At 46.9% G+C, this 19,650-nt stretch overlaps 1 protein-coding gene across 1 annotated transcript in view; it reads left to right on the top strand.

Annotated features, from left to right (window-relative positions):
• The window catches only part of psmd10 (proteasome 26S subunit, non-ATPase 10), a 29,845-nt gene extending 11,357 nt beyond the window's left edge, over positions 1–18,488 (top strand). The window contains exons 3-5 of the mRNA XM_084331570.1: positions 9,835–9,981; positions 15,670–15,836; positions 16,538–18,488. Of these exons, the coding sequence (XP_084187696.1) occupies positions 9,835–9,981; positions 15,670–15,836; positions 16,538–16,691 (468 nt within the window). The 3' untranslated portion in view covers positions 16,692–18,488. The remainder of the gene's footprint in view (positions 1–9,834; positions 9,982–15,669; positions 15,837–16,537) is intronic.
• The last annotated feature ends 1,162 nt before the right edge of the window (positions 18,489–19,650 follow it).

Genomic DNA, 19,650 nt, shown 5'->3' with positions numbered 1-19,650 from the left:
ATATTCAATGCATATTGTACAAGGAATATACAAGGGATATCAGGGAATATTAGAGAATATACAAATACAATTAAATATATATATATAAATAAATATATATATTCGGTTTAATCTGGCCCTTCACAACAGCCACCCCCTGAATAGGTCCCAGACCTAATCAGTTAAACAGAGACAGATTAATCGCGTTGTCTATTTACACATAAGGGTTTGCTGTAGGGGTCAGTCAACTTCACAAAGTCATAGGGTTGTAGGGTCATGGTCATCATCGATTGTGTCTGGGAGTCGAGGCAGTTCTATGAGCCTTGCCACGGGACGGGTGTAAGTGCGACCCTGGACGAGCACTTCAGCTGCTCGGACCTTGCCGTCGGCACCGGTGATCACTTTGCTTACGCGGCCGGCCGGCCACATAGCTCTGGGCAGTGATTGATCAATAATCATGACGACTGTTCCTTCTGTCAAATTGTCTCTCTCCTTTACCCACTTCTGGCGGGTCTGTAGAGACGGTAGGTAGTGCAGTAGGAAACTGTTCCAAAACTTGTCGGCTAATACTTGGCTGTACCTCCACATTCGTCGGCCGTTCGCTTCTTCAGGCCGGTACATTGTCTGTGGTAATGCAGGATCTAGCCGCCCCATCAGGAGTGTGTTGGGGGTAACTGGGTCGATATCCGCCACATCACTGGAGACATATCCGAGGGGCTTCGAGTTAAGTACTCCCTCAATCTCCGTGAGGACTGTCATTAGGACTTCTTCCGCCACAGTCTGGGCCCCAAGTACTGCGTACAGGGCTGTCTTTATGGAGCGCACTTCTCGTTCCCAAGTGCCACCGAAGTGGGGTGCGTTTGGGGGGTTGAATTGGAAATCAACCTGTGCTGGAGCGAGGTGGGTCTTAAGTTCTGGGCCCATAGCTTGGAAGCTCTCTCTCAGCTCTCTTTCGCCGCCTTTGAAGTTTGTCCCATGATCGGACAATAGGGTAGACGGTCTTCCTTTCCGTGATGTGAATCTACGGAAGGCCATAAGGAATGAGTCTGTGCTCATGGTCGGGAGAAGCTCGATGTGTATCGCTCTGGTGGTCATGCATTTGAATACAATACCCCACCGCTTCTCGGTTCCTCTTCCTTTCTTTATGTGCAGCGGGCCAAAGCAGTCCATACCCGTTGAGTGGAATGGCTTGTCACCGATTCGGAGGCGACATGGAAGAAGGTCAGCCATCCTTGGTATGCTGGGCTGCGCGCGCCACTTGCGGCAGTCTAGACATGTTCGCTGGAAGCGTCGTACCGCCTCTCTTCCTTGTAGGATCCAGTAACGACGTCTGATTTCCGCGAAGACTCTTTCTGCTCCTGCGTGATGTACATCCTCATCGTATTTCTTTATAATCAGCTCTGTGACCTTGTGTCGGCTGTTCAATACGATCGGGTATTTAATGTCATCCGGTAGATTGGGGGCTCTGCGTAGGCGACCACCCACTCTGATGAGGGTATGAGCGTCGCTCTCGGGGGCCAGGTGAATTAATCTGCTGTCGGATGGGACGGGCTTTCCTCCCTGTAGACAGGCCAATTCATCGGGGAACGAGTCTCTCTGGGCTCGCTGCAGTAGAAGCAATTCTGCTTCCTCGTAGTTAGCTGCTGACATATCAGCGGGGGACTTGCACTCCGGGTGGTACCGCAGGAATGTTCTTTGTTGTGCACTCTCTATGGACGTGCAATCGTCTATGTTAGGGTCGGTGGAGGCTACGGTGCTCAATCCACAGAACACAGACTTCTTAATTTCCACCTCCTCTGGACTTGCTTCCCTCGGGATAGGCTTGGGCCACTGTCTTTCCGGGAGTCTTAGGAATGCGGGGCCGTCACTGTAGACATTGCGACGGGTGAGGTCATCCAGGGGCATCCCCCGGGTGATGACGTCAGCTGGGTTCTGTTTTGTATCAACGTAGCGCCACTCTGTTTCTCCGGTTAACTCTTCGGTTAAGTCTTGAATCTCGGTGACTCTGACTCCCACGAAGACTTTGTACTTGCATGAGTCCGATTTGATCCAGGCGAGTACCGTCGTGGAATCTGACCACAGGATTGTTCTAGACACCGGTATGGTGAGCTCACGTTGGATGAGCGTGGCTAGGTGCGCTCCGGCTAGGGCTGCGCAGAGCTCTAGACGTGGGATAGATTGTTGCTTGCGTGGGGCTATTCTCGAGCGGGCGAGGACAAATGCTGTGTAGATCTCTCCCCCCTGGTCTTGGGCCCGCAAGTAGGCTACTGATCCGTATGCGACCTCTGAGGCGTCACTGAAGACGTGTAAGTCCATTTTACATGTCTCTGGCCTCACCGTGGGTGGGAAGTAGCTTCGGCGCATATTAACGCCTGGGAGTGAGTGGAGCTCCATCTCCCACTCTCTCCAGGTGGATGCAAGGTGTGCGGGAATGGGGTCGTCCCAGCCCTGGTCCTTGTCCCACAATGCTCGTACAATCATTTTTGCCCTGGTGGTGTACGGTAGAATACATCCTAGCGGGTCATATTGTCGGGCGAGTGTTGTGTACACACTCCGTCTGGTGGTCGGCGCCGCCGCCGGCCTTCCCTGCTCCGTAGTCAGGGGCTTGTGTCTGTAGTGAAGCGAATCTGTTTTGAATCGCCACACCAATCCCAGGGTCATCTCCTGGGCTTCTCCCGGGATTGTAGCCATCCAGGTCTCGCTGCTGGCTGCCTTGTCCTCGGAGGAGAGGCTGCGCAGTACTTGCGGATCGCTGCTGGCCCACTGCCTGAGATCAAAGCCGCCTTTGATCAATGAGGCGCGGAGTTTAATCAGGAGAGCCTCGGCTTCTTCCTGGGTTGAAAGGCTTTGTAGACAGTTGTCTACGTAGAAGCTGTTCTTTACGCTGTGTCGGACCTCTTCGTCCGCTGCTGGGTCCTCTGCTACATGTTTCTGTAGTGCAAATGTCGCACAGCAGGGGCTGCACGTCGTTCCGAAGGGGAGGACTTCCCATTGGTAGATGGCTGGGTGCTCATCTCCTGGCTTCTCTCTCCATAGGAACCGTAACAGGGGCTTGTCCGCCTCTACTAATCTCACCTGCAGGAACATTCCTTTAATGTCCCCGCTGATGGCCACCTTTTCCTGGCGGAAGCGGAGTAGAACGCCGAGTAGGGAGGGGCCGAGTGTGGGACCGGGCAGTAACTCTTTATTCAGATTTTGGGATCCGATCTGGTAGCTGCAGTTAAATACTATGCGGTCTTTACCGTTGTGATGGACCTTGTGGTGGGGCACGTACCACGATTCAGTGGTCTGGTCAGCCTCTTTAATGTCCATCTTTGTGACGTGTCCCGCTGTGATGAGCTTCTCAATCTCAGCGCGGTATACACTCTCTTGGGCGGGGTTCTTGGCTAAGCGCCGCTCCGTGTTCAGCAGGTACCGTTCTGTGGCGTCTGTCTTGGCGTGGAAAGTAGGCATTCCTTCTCGCCGCAGGAGTGGCGTGGCGTATCTCAACACGCCGTTGACCGGGACTCTCTTGGTCCCTGTCTCGAGGAGGTGAATGGCGTAAATGTCATCTTTAGAGCGAATTTCTTTCTTTCCGTTCTTAAAGGGCATTTGTTCCAAGGTCCATAGCCGCTCTACGTGTTGCAGGAGTGCGGTTTCTCCCTCTGTGACTCGGGAGTGGAGACATCTAGTGGCTGTACTTCGGTTGAGAGATTTGGCGAGCGGGCCTTGGAGAGTCCATCCCAAACGGGTCTCGACTGCTGCAGGGCAGCCTCGGGGTCCGGTATGAACCCGGTCTATCGGGACAATGAGGTCTGCATGGTCGGAGCCTATCAACAGGGTCGGCATAGCATTGTCTATGAGCGGGATCGGTAACTTGCGCAGATGTGCATATTTCTCCATCAGCTTGGCGACGGGGTATGTGTACCGCGACAGTCCTATTTCTTGGCTGGTGAAAGCGTCTGCAATCTGGTACCGTCGCTCAGGCTGGCCGCTTGCTGCGATAGAGAATGAGACATTCTCGCCCTTTATCGTCTTCAAATCTCGTCTTATTGTCCGAATTGTCATTTGGGTTTCGCTTCCCCGCAGCCCTAGCTGGGCCGCAGCGGAGGCGAGCAGCAGGGTCTTCTCTGACCCGTCATCGAGGACGGCGTAAGTGTCCAGGACTTTATTCTGGTAGCTTAGTGTCACACGCACTACTTTTAGGAGTACTCGGGCTCCACTGCTGCTGGCGGGATCGATGTACATGACGCTCGCTTTGCGGCTGGATGGTGCAGGTGAAGGGCGCCGTCTGTTACTGTCGTGAAGTATGTCCAGATGGGCTCCGTCGCACTTGGTGCACCTTTTCTTTAAGCGGCATTCGGCTGCCATGTGTGAGCGCGCACAGCGAAAACAGCGCTTGTTGGACTTTATCCATTGACCTGCTTCCTCCGCGTTCAGCTTGGGGAAGGAGTCACATTGCGCTAGCCAGTGTTCTTTCTCACAGTAGGGGCACACTATCTTCCACTTCTCCGTTCTGGAGGGGGTACTGTGGCTCCTGCTGCTCGGTACTGACTCCGATTGGTGCATCACAGTCACCGATCTTCTTCCATCATTTAGTCGTCTGGTTCCTTCTCTGGAGCCAGGGGTGCTCCGTCCGAATGTATCTAGCCGTAGGCTGCTGACTTCTCTCGCCAGGAAGTCTGCTAGATCGAGGAGGTTCGGTTCGGGGCCATTCGGGTCTCTGTGGTCCCTCTGCCGCCTAAAGCGCTCCTGACGAGCGGGCGGCAGCTTCTCCAGGATCCTTTCCACATTTGAGTTGGCGTAAAGTTCATGCCTCCCCTTCTCTCTTTGCGCTCCCAACATCCCTACCAGGGACTGCACTCTGATGGACAGGTCGTCCAGTGCTCGATTGTCTATTGCTGGGGGTAAGCGGTCGATGTGTCGGATCTCCTGGATCACGTAATCCCATATGCGCCCATACCTCTGGTCCAATGCTACCAGCGCTGCTGTGTATGGGGTGGTGGAAGTCGCGTAGGCGAGCGCTATATTATGTGCGCGGGGTACCTTTAAGTGCTTCAGTAGGATGGCGTATTTGTGGCGTTCATCCAATACATCCACCAACATGGTCTCCAGACACATGCAGAGTTCTGTATACTGGGCCCGGTTCTCTTGGGTGAAGTCGGGTACCATAGGCGTGCCAATGTATGACGCTGACTGTGGATACATCGGCGAGCGTTGGGGGAGAGGCCTCCTCGGCGAGTCTCCTCCCGCTCCTTGGTATGGGCTGGTACCGGCAGTGTACCATGGCCCGCTTGTCCAGGTGCTGTTCCTCGGTGCGGGTCGTGCGTCGTGCTCACCCGTGTATAGAGTCGGGGGTCTGTAGCGCAGCTCCGCGGGAGTATAGCCTGGGCTGTACCGGACCTCCTGGTCCGGTAGAGTACTGTGCTGTCTTCGGGCGTGGTTCTCCTCCTCTTCCTCTTCGTCTTCAGTTAGGTCATCCAGTGCTTGTAGTCTCTGGTTTAGCCTCTCCACAGGATATGCTGCTCCTTCCCGGTTGCTAGGTCTCGCTTGGACCGGTGGGGGGAGGTGGTCTGTGGGGGGTATAGACCTCGTCTGTTGGTCAAGTTCAGGGTTGTTTACTCGGCTAGGGGATGCCGCCCTGGAGGTGTGTCTAGATGAGTTCCTGGAGCCTCTGGCGGAGGGAGAGGGTGTTGTCCGCCTGATCAGCTGTTCTATTAGTTGCGACTGCTGTCTGTCGCGCGCTGCGTCCCGTTGAGCACCGGCTCGTTCTCGGGCCACATTCTCTTCCATCTGAATGCGTCTTATTTCTAGACGTATCTGCTCGTGTTCGCTTCGCTGCTGGATCTGCAGTCGGTCGCGTTCAGCAGCGGCGTTCAGGCTGATGAGGAAGGCCTGCTGTAGGGTCCTCTCTGCCTCGCTGGGAGAAGGCGGTTGTATAGGGGAGCCTTCCCTCGGGGTACTCCTTGCGGAGCCTTGGAGCTCTATCTCCACGGTGCTCTCCCCGTCTTCTTCCGTGCCGAGTTCTCTCTCGGTAGCGTTGTATTCCTCCCGGGACTCATCGGGGACTACTTCTTCAGTACTGGCGGGGTGTGAAGTCATGTCTGGTTCCCACTGGTCCCCACCGTGAACTTGGTCAGTTACATTAGAGCCCGTAGGGGCCTCTATGGTCGGGGTAGTCTGGGCGTTGGGGTTAGACATACTTTTACTTTCTAGTTTTACCGCGTTTACTGTTAGTAGAAGACTAGGTTGTTGACTGACAGCGTAAGCCTCTAAGTACTGAGGGAGCCGTCGTTCGCGCTGCGGGCGTTGGTTAGGAGGATCGTTTCGTGGAGTGTTCATCATAGGCCATTTCAATATTAATAACACTATATTAATATTACACTGATTACCATCCGGCTCGAAGGACCAATTGTAACTGAGGGGTACAATTCCCTGACTGTATTACTAGATATGATACTTACTACCACTACCTTTGTACTTAATATTCGGCCACCCAGTACACGGCATAAATATATTATCATGAACACTCTCACGTAGATGAAACGGATCCAACACAAATGTACGAATTAGAAACAGGTCTTTATTTCTACACAGCGATGGTGTGTAGAATAAGCACTTAATCACTTAATTACATTTATGAATTGAAATAGTATGCACTTTTATAGCAAGGAGTATTCGTCGGTATATCAATAGAGAATGTCCAATCTCTGAAGGCGCAGGTGGTAAATATACGACCTGGAATAGTTAAGGAATAACAGCAATGATACTTTAATGATTATACTAGATACACTAGAGGGGGTTAATCCGGTCGCTTGTAAGCCGACAGGAGTAGGAGGGGGGGGGGGGGGTAGAATCCGGCTGCCTCGTCCGGCCAAGGGTATCCCAGGTGAACCCACTGTAGTGCCGTTCAATGCGCCGGCGATCCTTGGACCACAGATGAAAGCAGGTGGACTCTTTGTGGGCCGGCTCTCTCCGGTCCACGGGGGAGAGACGTGAAGCGACCTCGTCTTGCAGAGCGTCTCCTCACCTTGCGTCCTCTCCAGGGGGGGGGGTTCCAACACACGGCAGTGTCGGGGGTCTTTATCCATGGAATAATCAAAGTATCCAAAGCATAATCCGTGCCTGGGAAGGCGGGCTGTCGTCGGTAGAATAATCCGGTATACAGGTCCACTCGCTCGTCGGCTCTGGGGCTCCTCGGGTGCAGCTTCACATAGGGTCAACCACCCTGGGTAAGCAGCCAGTTCTCTGCCCGAAACGATGGGGTACTGACTACGGTAGTATTCTCACCGCACGAAGCACTATATTAACAGACTATTATTAGCTTAATAGACTACGTCCAACTCGACGATATAGTGCCAAATATGACTATTCAAATATCAATATACACGATGTCTCAATACCGATGGTAGGCGAACTTGGCCTTACTCCCACACGTGGCGTCGCGGGGAGGCTTTACGTCTGTGACTCTATTGGAGGGTAAGAAACTGGACTGAAAAGAAAGTCCTACTTTAGTAGCGCAGTATATATACGCACTATGAACAAATAGTCCCATTAGTGGTGCGGTAGCCAAATTCCTACGCGGAACTAGGACTTGTTCGTACATGTCGAGCGGTACGTTTGAACTGGGTCTGAGGGGTATGGCAGCCTGGCACCAAGGTCTCGACCAATAGTAGAATGGAGACTATTATGGGATGTTCAGTAGGCTAGAATGGATATTCAATGCATATTGTACAAGGAATATACAAGGGATATCAGGGAATATTAGAGAATATACAAATACAATTAAATATATATATATAAATAAATATATATATTCGGTTTAATCTGGCCCTTCACAACACATTTCCTGATCAGCGCACACACACACATAGGGCCCACGGACGTTGATATATAGGTGAAAAAAGTTCTGATTATCCCAAGACTGGTAAAATAGATTCCTTACCCATACCTGTCAACACTGACGTTTTTCCCGGGATTGTACTGTATTTCAACCTTCTTCCCGCCCTGTTCACGGTTCACGGAATTGCCACGTTTTTTTGACATATACATTTTTACAAAATGGCTGCAATTCCCCTCCGTGACGACAGGTGGCAGCAGTGTAGATTAGAACGTTATCGCAGGAAGTCAGACCGCGAGACGGTTGCGACCCGAAGAAGAATAAGAACAGCGACCGGATAAAGCTCAGAGCTCAGGGGAGAGACTGATGCACAGAGGGTGTCAAATCAACTTAGCCAGTGTCTCTTGATTGCCCACTCTGTGGCTTTTGTCTCTGGAACAAAAGGTTTGCAAATCTTCTGTGGATAAAACAATACAAAGTTACTGTATGTGATGCAGGAATGTGTAAATGTGTTGGTGAACAGCCGTTTGCTCTGTGCCTCCCCTGTCCCCTCCTCCCATTCCTCCACGGAGAGCATGCCTTCACTGACGCCCAATTTCCTGAATGCGATTTATAAATATAAATTGATCCGTTTTAAAAGTTGTCGTGAATTGTCATGGTATGACAAATACAGTTACTGGTAACTTGCAGGCATTGCAGAGATATTGAGGAAAAACACAAAATCGCATTGGCTTTTTTTCTATCACTTTTCTCTGTAGACACACACACACTGTTCCAAAAATGATATTCCCACTGCTAAATTAATGACCATAGGTATTTTTTATAGCTTTAACGAGTTGTAGTATTAATATGTAGCCTACAGTGATGAAGGTATAAAGACACTATGGTAATACATTGATTGATTGCTAACTTTAACAGATTGCAGAATGGGCACAATACAGTATGGCGCAATACACAATTGTTAAGGGGATGCAGACCAGAGAAGGACTTCCCCCATTTTCAATTCATCATAACATTTACAGTAAAATCAAATACATTTACAGATTACAACCTTTATTTAATGGTTAATATTTTGATAAAAGGTAATTTACTGTATAGCATTTACACTTAAAGTAGGACATTTACAGTTTACCCATATTTTAGAATTGCTGGGTACATACAGGTTTTGACCAGCAGATGGCAGCGACGAGGCAGCTCCATTGGGCGGGGCTAAAGTGTCCACGTTTTTTCAAATCCCAATGTTGACAGGTATGTCCTTACCTCAGATCAGATGTTCTCCAAAAAGATTATTCCAATTCCTGATCACCATTCCAAATATCGATCGCGTTTATTGATCCAATGCTGGGTACTGTAAACACACATTCTCCGCTGTTCTGCGCCTCGGCAATGACTGCAGTAGGCTCGGGTTACTTGTCTGAGAAGTAAAATGAGGAAGCAGGAATTTTTTTTCTCCATGCTTTTCATGCAATCCATTCCATACCTCTAGGAGAGACGATAGGGGGCGGTATTTTCCCAATGGAGCTCAGACATAGACCCAGTGGTAACGGGAGGCTAGATTGATGAAATATGAATGGAAATCGCGAATAAAAAAAAAAAAAACATTAAACGATGAGATTTCTCGACGTTGGCACTGAAAGTGTTAAGTAACCCAGTTTAAAAAACAGCCTATCTGGCAGAGTGGACCAGTCGCAACTCCCAAGTTAGATCATGCTTGATTGACAGCTCCCCTTCAACTCAAGTGCCACTTTATTTTTCCATTCAATCACTAATGTTTTTGCTATAAACTACCAAATCGATGCAAAAAGGGTTCAGCTCTAATTTTCAAACAAAAATAATCTGTGCAAGACCAGCGTAGACTTCAATAATTATTTTTTAGTGAATCATCTCTTTACAACGTCAAATTACTCAGTCAATTTAGTTATTTAGCTGATTATGACACGATGAGGCCTCATAAGAGTCAGTTGTAGAACAGATGTGAATGTGATGCTTTACAAGTGACCATGTTGTCCACAGATGTGATTGATTGTCTTCCCCAGGTTGCTTGGACTCCCCTCCACATTGCTGCATCAGCAGGCAGAGAGGACATAGTGAGATCTCTAATATCCAAACAAGCCCAGCTGAACTCTGTGAACCAGAATGGCTGCACTCCTCTGCACTACGCTGCCTCTAAAGACAAATATGAGGTAAGGGACCCTTATTCCTTTAGCCCACCACAAACCTTGCATGGATACGGTCCTTCTCATTCCGTGACTGTGTATATTGTCCATCCCAGCCACTGCTACATGTAACTAGGCGTGGGAATCACCAGAAGCCCCACGATACGATATTATCGCGATAGTAACTAGAGTCACTCACAATATCATTATGTCACAATATTGTAATATCACAATATTGCGATATATTGTGGTTTATTACCTGGTTTATTTATCTGCAATAAAAAAATATAAAGATGCACCATGCAGGTGATCTTGACCTTGACAGTAAATAACATGGATAATCAAAAATCGCAACTATTGTAAACAAACATTTTGTTTCCTTTATTATTATTTTTCAGATTTAAAATGACCTACACAGAATATTGTCATGTAGGCTACCCAATGTGTGATGGTGCTACATCTGTCCTAGCGTTATAACCGGTGTAGGCCTTTGTCAACTTTGGAACACTGTATCTTTTTTAATTTTGGTGTTGCATAGGCCTACATAAATAGACTACAAAATAATTGTTTGTCCTAAGGGAATATTAATCTGTGTCATAAGAATCTTTTTAACTTCATAGTGTGCACTGTGTGGCCCATATGGTTTAAAAACAAGGTACGATGCCAGACTAACGTCCATCCCATGATGAACAGGGGTTGATAAAGCCAGAGTCAGGCTACATAAGGTAGTCTGACAAGAAGTTAGATACCAATTTCCTCTCTGTGCATTCAGTAGAAATCTATCCAGCTGCAAGCTAGCCTAGCTCAGCACACATTTATGAAAGCGGATGCGGATGCGGATGCGGACTGAGTAATTTGACGTTGTAAAGAGATGATTCACAAAAAAATAATTATTGAAGTCTACGCTGGTCTTGCACAGATTATTTTTGTTTGAAAATTAGAGCTGAACCCTTTTTGCATCGATTTGGTAGTTTATAGCAAAAACATTAGTGATTGAATGGAAAAATAAAGTGGCACTTGAGTTGAAGGGGAGCTATCAATCAAGCATGATCTAACTTGGGAGTTGCGACTGGTCCACTCTGCCAGATAGGCTGTTTTTTAAACTGGGTTACTTAACACTTTCAGTGCCAACGTCGAGAAATCTCATCGTTTAATCGTTTTTTTTTTTTAATTAGCGATTTCCATTCATATTTCATCAATCTAGCCTCCCGTTACCACTGGGTCTATGTCTGAGCTCCATTGGGAAAATACCGCCCCCTATCGTCTCTCCTAGAGGTATGGAATGGATTGCATGAAAAGCATGGAGAAAAAAAATTCCTGCTTCCTCATTTTACTTCTCAGACAAGTAACCCGAGCCTACTGCAGTCATTGCCGAGGCGCAGAACAGCGGAGAATGTGTGTTTACAGTACCCAGCATTGGATCAATAAACGCGATCGATATTTGGAATGGTGATCAGGAATTGGAATAATCTTTTTGGAGAACATCTGATCTGAGGTAAGGACATACCTGTCAACATTGGGATTTGAAAAAACGTGGACACTTTAGCCCCGCCCAATGGAGCTGCAACAACGCCCCCCCTCCCCCCACCACAAGACAGGACACAATTGAACAGAGTTACCTCAACTGTGACGACGTCAATCTTATTACAAGCAAAAATGGACTTCACATATTTCATCTAAATACAAATAGCCTGAGACCGAAACTGGCTGAAATCAAACAGTTGTTTTTAAACGGTAAGGCTAACATATTGTGTTTCACAGAAACAAAATTAGACTCATCTGTACAGGATCCAGAGATTGAAATTGAAAACTACTCAATAGTCAGGAGGGATAGGAACCAGTATGGAGGTGGCGTCTGTGTGTATATACACAAGGATACCAAATACATCAACCGTACTGACCTTAACCATGATGAAATTGAAACTGTTTGGATTGAAATCTTATTAGACAGGGCGAAACCAGTACTAGTAGGCACAATCTATAGACCACCAGAACAGAGTGGCTTTTATGACACACTTGATGGGTGTTTAGCTGGGGTGGAGGGGGTAGAAAAAATTCTTATTGGGGACTGGAACACGGATATGCTGCGTAAATCAGCACCCGTCTTCAAGGCCTTCAGTAGATTTTCTGACCTGCACGGTTTCAGCCAGCTAATCACACAACCCACAAGGGTATGCGATTCGACACAAACCACCATTGACCTCATTTTGACCTCTGACAAGTCCATGATCTCCAGTAAAGGGGTGATAGCATGCGGGTTAAGTGATCATTATATGATTTTCTGTACCCGCAAAAAGCTAAAACAGAAGGCCGGCTGTCACAAAACAGTCACATCTAGAGACCTCAAAACGTACTCTAGAGAGGCCTTTAACCTAGAACTGGGGAGCTTGGACTGGTCAGATGAGCTCAGTGGTACACAGGTTGAAGAAACATGGCTTGGATTCAAAACCAAATTCACAGCAATACTCAACAACATGGCACCGATAAGAACCACCAGGGTTAAAAATCGCGCTGAGGCGTGGATGCACACTGAAATACTGGCCGCTATGAAAACCAGAGACAAAAAATTCTCTGAACTTCATAAAAGTCAGACAAAGCTTTCCAAAAGCTCAAACAGTGAACTCCAAGCCCACGTGGTTGAACTAAAAATCCAAAGAAACAGACTAAGAAATGACGTAAACACCATGATCAGAACCGCAAAAAGAAATTTCATCAACGACAAAACTGAGGAAAACAAAAACAAACCCCGTGAACTTTGGAAATTACTCAATAATCAACTAGGCTGCAGTAAAAAACTTAAAACCAGATTCTCAAACATAAACATAAAGACGGACAACACGCTCATCACAGACAAGCTGGATGTAGCCAATTACTTAAACATCTTCTTCACAAACATAGCCACAACACTGGTAAACAAACTACCCTCCCACTCAGGGCATTATGGGGTAGAACACATAGTAGCATACTACAAAAACCTAGGGGTCCACAAAGACGACTTCAAACTTGAAATGGTAACAACCGATGAGGTACTCAAAAAATTGAGCGCCCTCCAACCTAACAAGGCCACTGGCCATGACAACATCCCCTCCAAATTCCTCAGAGACGCAGCAGCCGCCATCACCCCAGTCATCACACACATAATAAACCTCTCTATAAGACAGGGGCACGTCCCCAAGGACTTCAAAATTGCGAGAGTGACCCCTCTACACAAAAAGGGCAGCAAATTAGACCCAGGCAACTACCGCCCTGTTTCTATTCTTACCTCCATCTCGAAAGTCATGGAGAAAATAGTCTACGAACAGGTCGAAAAGTACCTGGCGGAAAAAAACCTAATCTACGAATTCCAATCTGGCTTCAGAACGTCCCACTCCACTGACACATGCCTCCTCTATTTGAACGACCACATCAAACAAGAGGTGGACGCTGGCAAATACTGCGGCATGGTCATGCTGGACCTACAAAAGGCCTTCGACACTGTCAATCACTCCATTCTAATGGACAAGCTAAAAGCAATTGGTTTTGATAGCCTATCAGTGAGCTGGATGCAATCCTACCTGGAGGGGAGAGAACAGATGGTAGAGGTAAACGGTACTCTATCCCCCCCCCTCACAGTGAGCTGTGGTGTTCCACAAGGAAGCATACTAGGACCGCTACTCTTCCTAATTTATGCAAATGACATGTCGTCAGCCTGTGACTGCAACTTGTTCCTGTTTGCGGACGACTCAGCCCTGCTGGTCTCTGACAAGAACAAATTGCAGGTTGAAAAAACCCTCAGCACGGAACTAGGCAAAATCTGCATATGGCTCGCTGATAACAAACTATCATTACACATGGGCAAAACAGAGTCCATTCTCTTCGGTTCAAATAACAAACTCAGCAAGACCGACGGCTTCTCAGTTACAGTGGGTGACAATATTGTCACAAGGAAAGACGAAATTACCTACCTGGGTTCCATCCTAGAGGCAAATCTTTCCTGTGACAAAATGGCATCCAATGTAATAAAAAAAGTCAACCAACGAACTAGATTCTTGTACCGGATCTCCTCTCTGGTAAACAAGAATACCCTGAAGACTCTGGCAGGAGCACTCATTCAAGGGTACTATGACTATGCGTGCACCTCATGGTACCAAAGCACCTCAAAGGCGCTTAAAACAAAATTACAAACATCACAAAACAAACTGGTCAGACTACTACTTGACCTGAACCTCAGAACCCACCTCACCCCTGCCCACTTTGCCAACCTAGGATGGCTTAGAGTAGACGACAGAGTACAGCAACTTGCAATGGGCCTGGTCTACAAGATACACTATACGACCGGGGTGCCCATGTACATGTCAAAATACTTCCCAAAGGTCAGTGAATACCACAACCACTACACCAGAGGAAGCTCAACAAATCATGTTAAACCCAGATTCGGCTCAAACAAGGGACTAAACACGTTTCGCAATTATGCCACAACAATGTGGAACGCCCTACCCAAAGCTGTAAAGGAATGTGAATCCCTGCCCACATTCAAAACCGCCCTTAAAGAGCACCTACGGGAGGCTGCAATTCGAAACTGGCCACCGTAAATGCCCAAAACCCCCACCACCTCCTAATAGACAGTCTCCTCCCCACCGCATGTATATATTCCCTCCCCGCCGTATGTATATTTCCCTCCCACCCACCCACCCCCTCCTAATGTACAGTCCCCTCCCCATCATATGTATATACTCTGTCAGGATCTAGGGGTAACAGTACTGTATATTTGAATACCGCCTATGTCACAAATGTATCAGTACTAAATACCTATATGTCCCTATGCCATAAATGTCATGTATGTTGTGTATGTCATAAATGTCTATATGAATTGAAAATGGGGGACCCTGATGGAAACAAGACAAACGTCTTTCTCAGGTCTGCATCCCCTTAACAATTGTATGTATTGAGCCGTACTGTATTGTACCCATTCTGCAATCTGTTAAATAAAGTTTTCATTCATTCATTCAGACCAGCTGGCCTAGCTATTGACCAAAAACATCTCTCCCGGAGTTTTAAGCTAGGCTAGTGGTCCGTATCCGCTTCCATTCATTTGCGCTAAGCTAGCTTGCAGCTGGATAACTTTCTACTGAACACACAGAGAGGAAATTGGTATAAGACAGTAAGCACATTTCCCATAAACCATAATGTTGGCGTGTTAAACAATCAATCCATGTGAATTGCAAATCTTGATTTGATTTTGCACAAAATCTAAATTGGTTTAGATACTATTATGTAGGATGGTGGTTTTTTCCCCCCAATATGATCTCTGAAAATGATTAGAAATACCCATCCAATCATTTGAATTACACGGTCCTATAAATGTGAATTATAGACCACATAATGTGAAAGTAAGCCTTGTGTCTGAGAACTGATGTTTTGACCCACCCTCTGACAAAATTCCAAACTGAAACAACCAGAAACCATCAAGGCGTCCATCAAGCGTATACAGTAGGTCCCCCGGTCCCGCCTCCAAATCAGTCACGTGACACTTCACTTCCTATACGAATAGGTTCCGCCATTAGAGTTGTAATACAGGGCCTATCAGTGCCACCATAAGTTTAAAATTAAATAAATAAATAAAGCTTGCGGCCAATTTAAAAGCTTGTGACTCAGCACCACCTTGTTTGAAAATCCTGGGGAAAGCCCTGCATACCTATCGTAACACTGGTCTGTAATGCATCTTGTCCTTCATAGATAGCCCTGCTGTTGCTGGAGAATGGGGCAGACCCCAACGCCACAGACAAGCTGGAGTCCACTCCTCTACACAGAGCCTCAGCAAAGGGAAACTACCGCCTCATCCAGTTGCTCCTTGAACAGAGTGCATCCACTAACATCCAGGACACACAGGGAAACACAGCGCTGTAAGTTTGTGTGTGTGTGTGTGTGCCTGGGGGTAGGCGAGGGGGAAGAGGTAAGGATGCACCGATCAATACTGGTATTATCAATACTACCAGGCCAAAATAAAATATCAGTATCGGAGAATTTCCCCCGATACTGAAATCCGAAACCAAGAAACACATCTAACATGCCAGAAATTAATGCTAAATGGACTTCATTTGCTGAATTTTTTTTACACGTTAACTCTCTCATGGAGAACAATTTATTATATCTCAATCATTTTTGTCCAATGACCCCAAAATGACGGTCCAAGTCTTTACTAACAGATCGGTACTCTGTATCGGCCGATACCTAAAGCCCAGGTAACGGTATTGTTATTGTGACTGAAAAAGTTGGATCGGTGCATCCCTAGGATGAGGTATTGTGATAGGTATGAAAGTATTCTGTACTTCTGTATGACAACTATTAAAGAACTTGAACTTGAACTTGAGGTGTAGGTGTGAAATGGTCTTTTATGGTTGAGAACTGTCGGCACCCACTCACTCTGGCATGTGTAGAAGAGCATAATAGTATGGTAGGTTGTGGTGAGTGAATGCATCACACCTGGGGATGTTGAAAGAGGAATCATGGGGGTGTCTACCAAGGGCACAGTCCGGCTTTCATTGAGAACAATAAAGGAAAGTTGTCTTTTGTCTTCACAATATCCCCTGTGTGTTCTCACCAGACACCTGGCCTGTGACGAAGAACGTGTGGAGGCGGCCAAGTTGCTGGTGGAACGCGGAGCCAGCATCTACATCGAGAACAAGGAGGAGAAGACTCCCCTGCAGATGGCCAAGGGAGGTCTGGGTACTATACTACGTAGGATCGTAGAGGGATGACCCCATCTAATGACCTACAGTCAGTGTTCCAGCCAGGATCCTTTCCCCAATACCAAAATACGCCCCCCGCCATCAGACATTTTAACTCTCTCTCATGAAACTGTTTGGACATCGAGGCAGCTGCTGGAGATCTGTTCAGACTGAAGATGACTGAGGCTGAGGACCAACGCCTGTGTACATGAAACCACGTACCAGAGCAACTTATTTTCTATGAAGTTTGAATCCAACTGTTCTAAAAAAAATAATCATAATAATGATAATGAAAAGATTTGATCTGTTAGTCAGTGACACCATTAAAAATCTGATTCTGCCTTTGCAAATAAAAATTTAAGTTAAAAAAACAAAACAAAATCGGATTCTGCCATCCATTGGGTGTGTCTTACCTATAATCTCATTGACATTTTGCTCATTAACTCACGGCTAAAGTCACATGCACACAGAATGCAGCAAACCACGGACTATACTGATACGGTGCAACTTCTGCACAGCGGTTATCATGTTCAGATGGTTGGGACGTTTCTTTACAGACATCACAAATCCATAGAAATGTGTACCTATGATATCAGTTATATATATATATATATCTTTTTATAAATCTATTAGCTTTTAAATATATATGTTTATAAACCCAAGATCTCCTACCCACCCCCAAATCCCAGGAGACCCACCTCCCGCACATCGCCAAAACACAAAGAAAACAACTTTGGGAATGAAAAAATAAGCAATATTATAGCACAAGAAAACAAACAAATTAAAAAAGAAAAAGGGTAGCTGTAGCTCAGGCCAACAGCACTCCTCTGCAAGTATCAGGGTCTGTGGGTAATAAAGGGTCTCCAAGTTCTCTCAAACCTGGCTAGAGATCCTTTCCTTATTTCTTCTAGTTGTAGAGCCTGTAGGACCTCCTTAATCCAACTGCTTTGTGTAGGTGAGGAGACATGCTTACACTTCAGCAATGATATCATTGATATTTACTAGGAGTTCAAAGCTCATATTCCTCCAAGCCCAATCCTTTTTATTTCTGTCTTTATAAAGGATGGACGTTATGTCATACAGTTTGGGGTGTTCAGAAATAAGGAAAAGATCCTCCCACCTTGACTTGAAACTTGAGATGTGACTCAACTGATTGCCAGGCCCACAGGCTACCTAACTGGTTCTTGGCTGCGGTTGTTCTGCAAACACTCTGCTCAGCTAGAGGCGGTGGCAGCACCATGATACCTCATTACAGCACAGTTTTGGTGAAGATTCATGCCGTTTTACCTGCAGTGGTGGAAAAATATTTGTATTTGAGGAAACTACTTTTATTCCACTACATTTATCTGAACATCATCTGCTACTAAATTGAGTTACTTTGAAGAAAATAATGAGATGATAAAGATGACATAATCAGATTCAGCATAACTGGACCACATACTAGCAGCAGGATTCAACTAGGCGCTTTTATCATACTGCTTTACTACTGTGAGTCAGATGCAAGACTCCGCTTCAAGGTTTTTGACCTGGCGTACCGTGCAGCGAGGGGAACGGCTCCCTCCCACCAATGGTCTCTAACTACACACCCTCAAGACCTCTGTGCTCTGCATCTTCTGGCCACCTCAGACCCACTCCTATCCAAGCTCCTGGGGGGTCATCAAAGTGAAGCAGGCTATTTTCTGTCCTGGCTCCACAATGGTGGAACGAACTTCAGGACAGCTGAAACCTGCTAAATCTTCCACCACCGAAAATAACGTTTACTATTATGTACCTTACCACTATGTTACTGTCCTTACACATTTACATTTGGTCATTTAGCTGACGCTTTTATCCAAAGCGACTTACAAGTTCTGTATGACAAGTCAGCAGGAAGGGTACAACTCTTTCAGCTGAGTAACAATGTTCATCAAACAGTGTTGAGTGCAAAGTAGTAGAGTCATATTACTATAGTAGGTAGTAATATAGGCAGGCAACGAAGATTATTTTGTGGAAAAGTGCATGATAGTATAAGACCATACGAAGGTTAGTTTATTTTTTCTTCTTTTCTCCTTCATTTAAGATATGGATTGATGATAAGAAGTGTGTTTTTAGTTGACAGCGAAAGATTGGTCAGGTTGGTTGGCTGTCCTAACTGTGGTGGGAAGTTTATTTCACCATTGTGGAGGAAGGACCGAGAATAGCCGGCTTCTCTTTGATGACTCCCGGAGCTCGGATAGGAGTGGGTCTGAGGCGGCCAGAAGATGTAGAGCGGAGGGATCTTGAGGGTGTTTGATTGACTGGAGGTAGGTGGGAGCTGTTCCCTTCGATGCACGATATGCCAGGTCAAGGACCTTGAAGCGTTTTTGTGTGGCGATGGGGAGCCAGTGCAGCTCTGGAAGTGGGGTAACATGGGCTGACTTTGGTAGGTTGGAGATCAGGCAGGCCGCTGCGTTCTGAATGAGGTGAAGTGGCTTGGTGGCGGTGGTCAGTAGACCAGCAAGGAGTGCATTGCAGTAGTCGAGGTGAGACATGACTTGATTGCACGAGGAATTGAGTGGCTTCTTTTGTCTGGAAGGGGCGGATCCTTCTGATGTTGCTTAGGAGGAATGTGCAGGTTCTGGTTATTGCTGCGATGTGAGCAGAGAAGTTCAGCCAGTCATCGAGGACTACACCTAGGTTCTTGGTAGTCGGGGACGAAGCCACAGCTACATTCTCCACTGTGATGGAAAGGTTGGTCAGCGGGGAGGATTTGGCTGGCGGGTGAAGCAACTCTGTTTTGTTTAGGTTCAGTTTGAGGTGGTTGGTCATCATCCAGGCGGAGATGTCGGAGAGGCAGGCCGAGATCCGCTCAGAGACATGGATCTCTGAGGGAGGAAAGGAGAGGAAGAGTTGAGTATAATCAGCATAGCAGTGATACAAGAAGGCATGAGACGTGATAATGTTACCCAGAGATTTGGTGTAGAGGGAGAAGAGGAGGGGTCCAAGGGGAGCCCTGGGGGACGTCCGTCTG

Source organism: Notolepis coatsorum, assembly GCF_963971535.1.
Source record: "Notolepis coatsorum genome assembly, chromosome: 16".
NCBI lineage: Eukaryota > Metazoa > Chordata > Actinopteri > Aulopiformes > Paralepididae > Notolepis > Notolepis coatsorum.
Note: the sequence above shows the minus strand (reverse complement) of the source record. Positions and strands in the feature narration are given on the sequence as shown.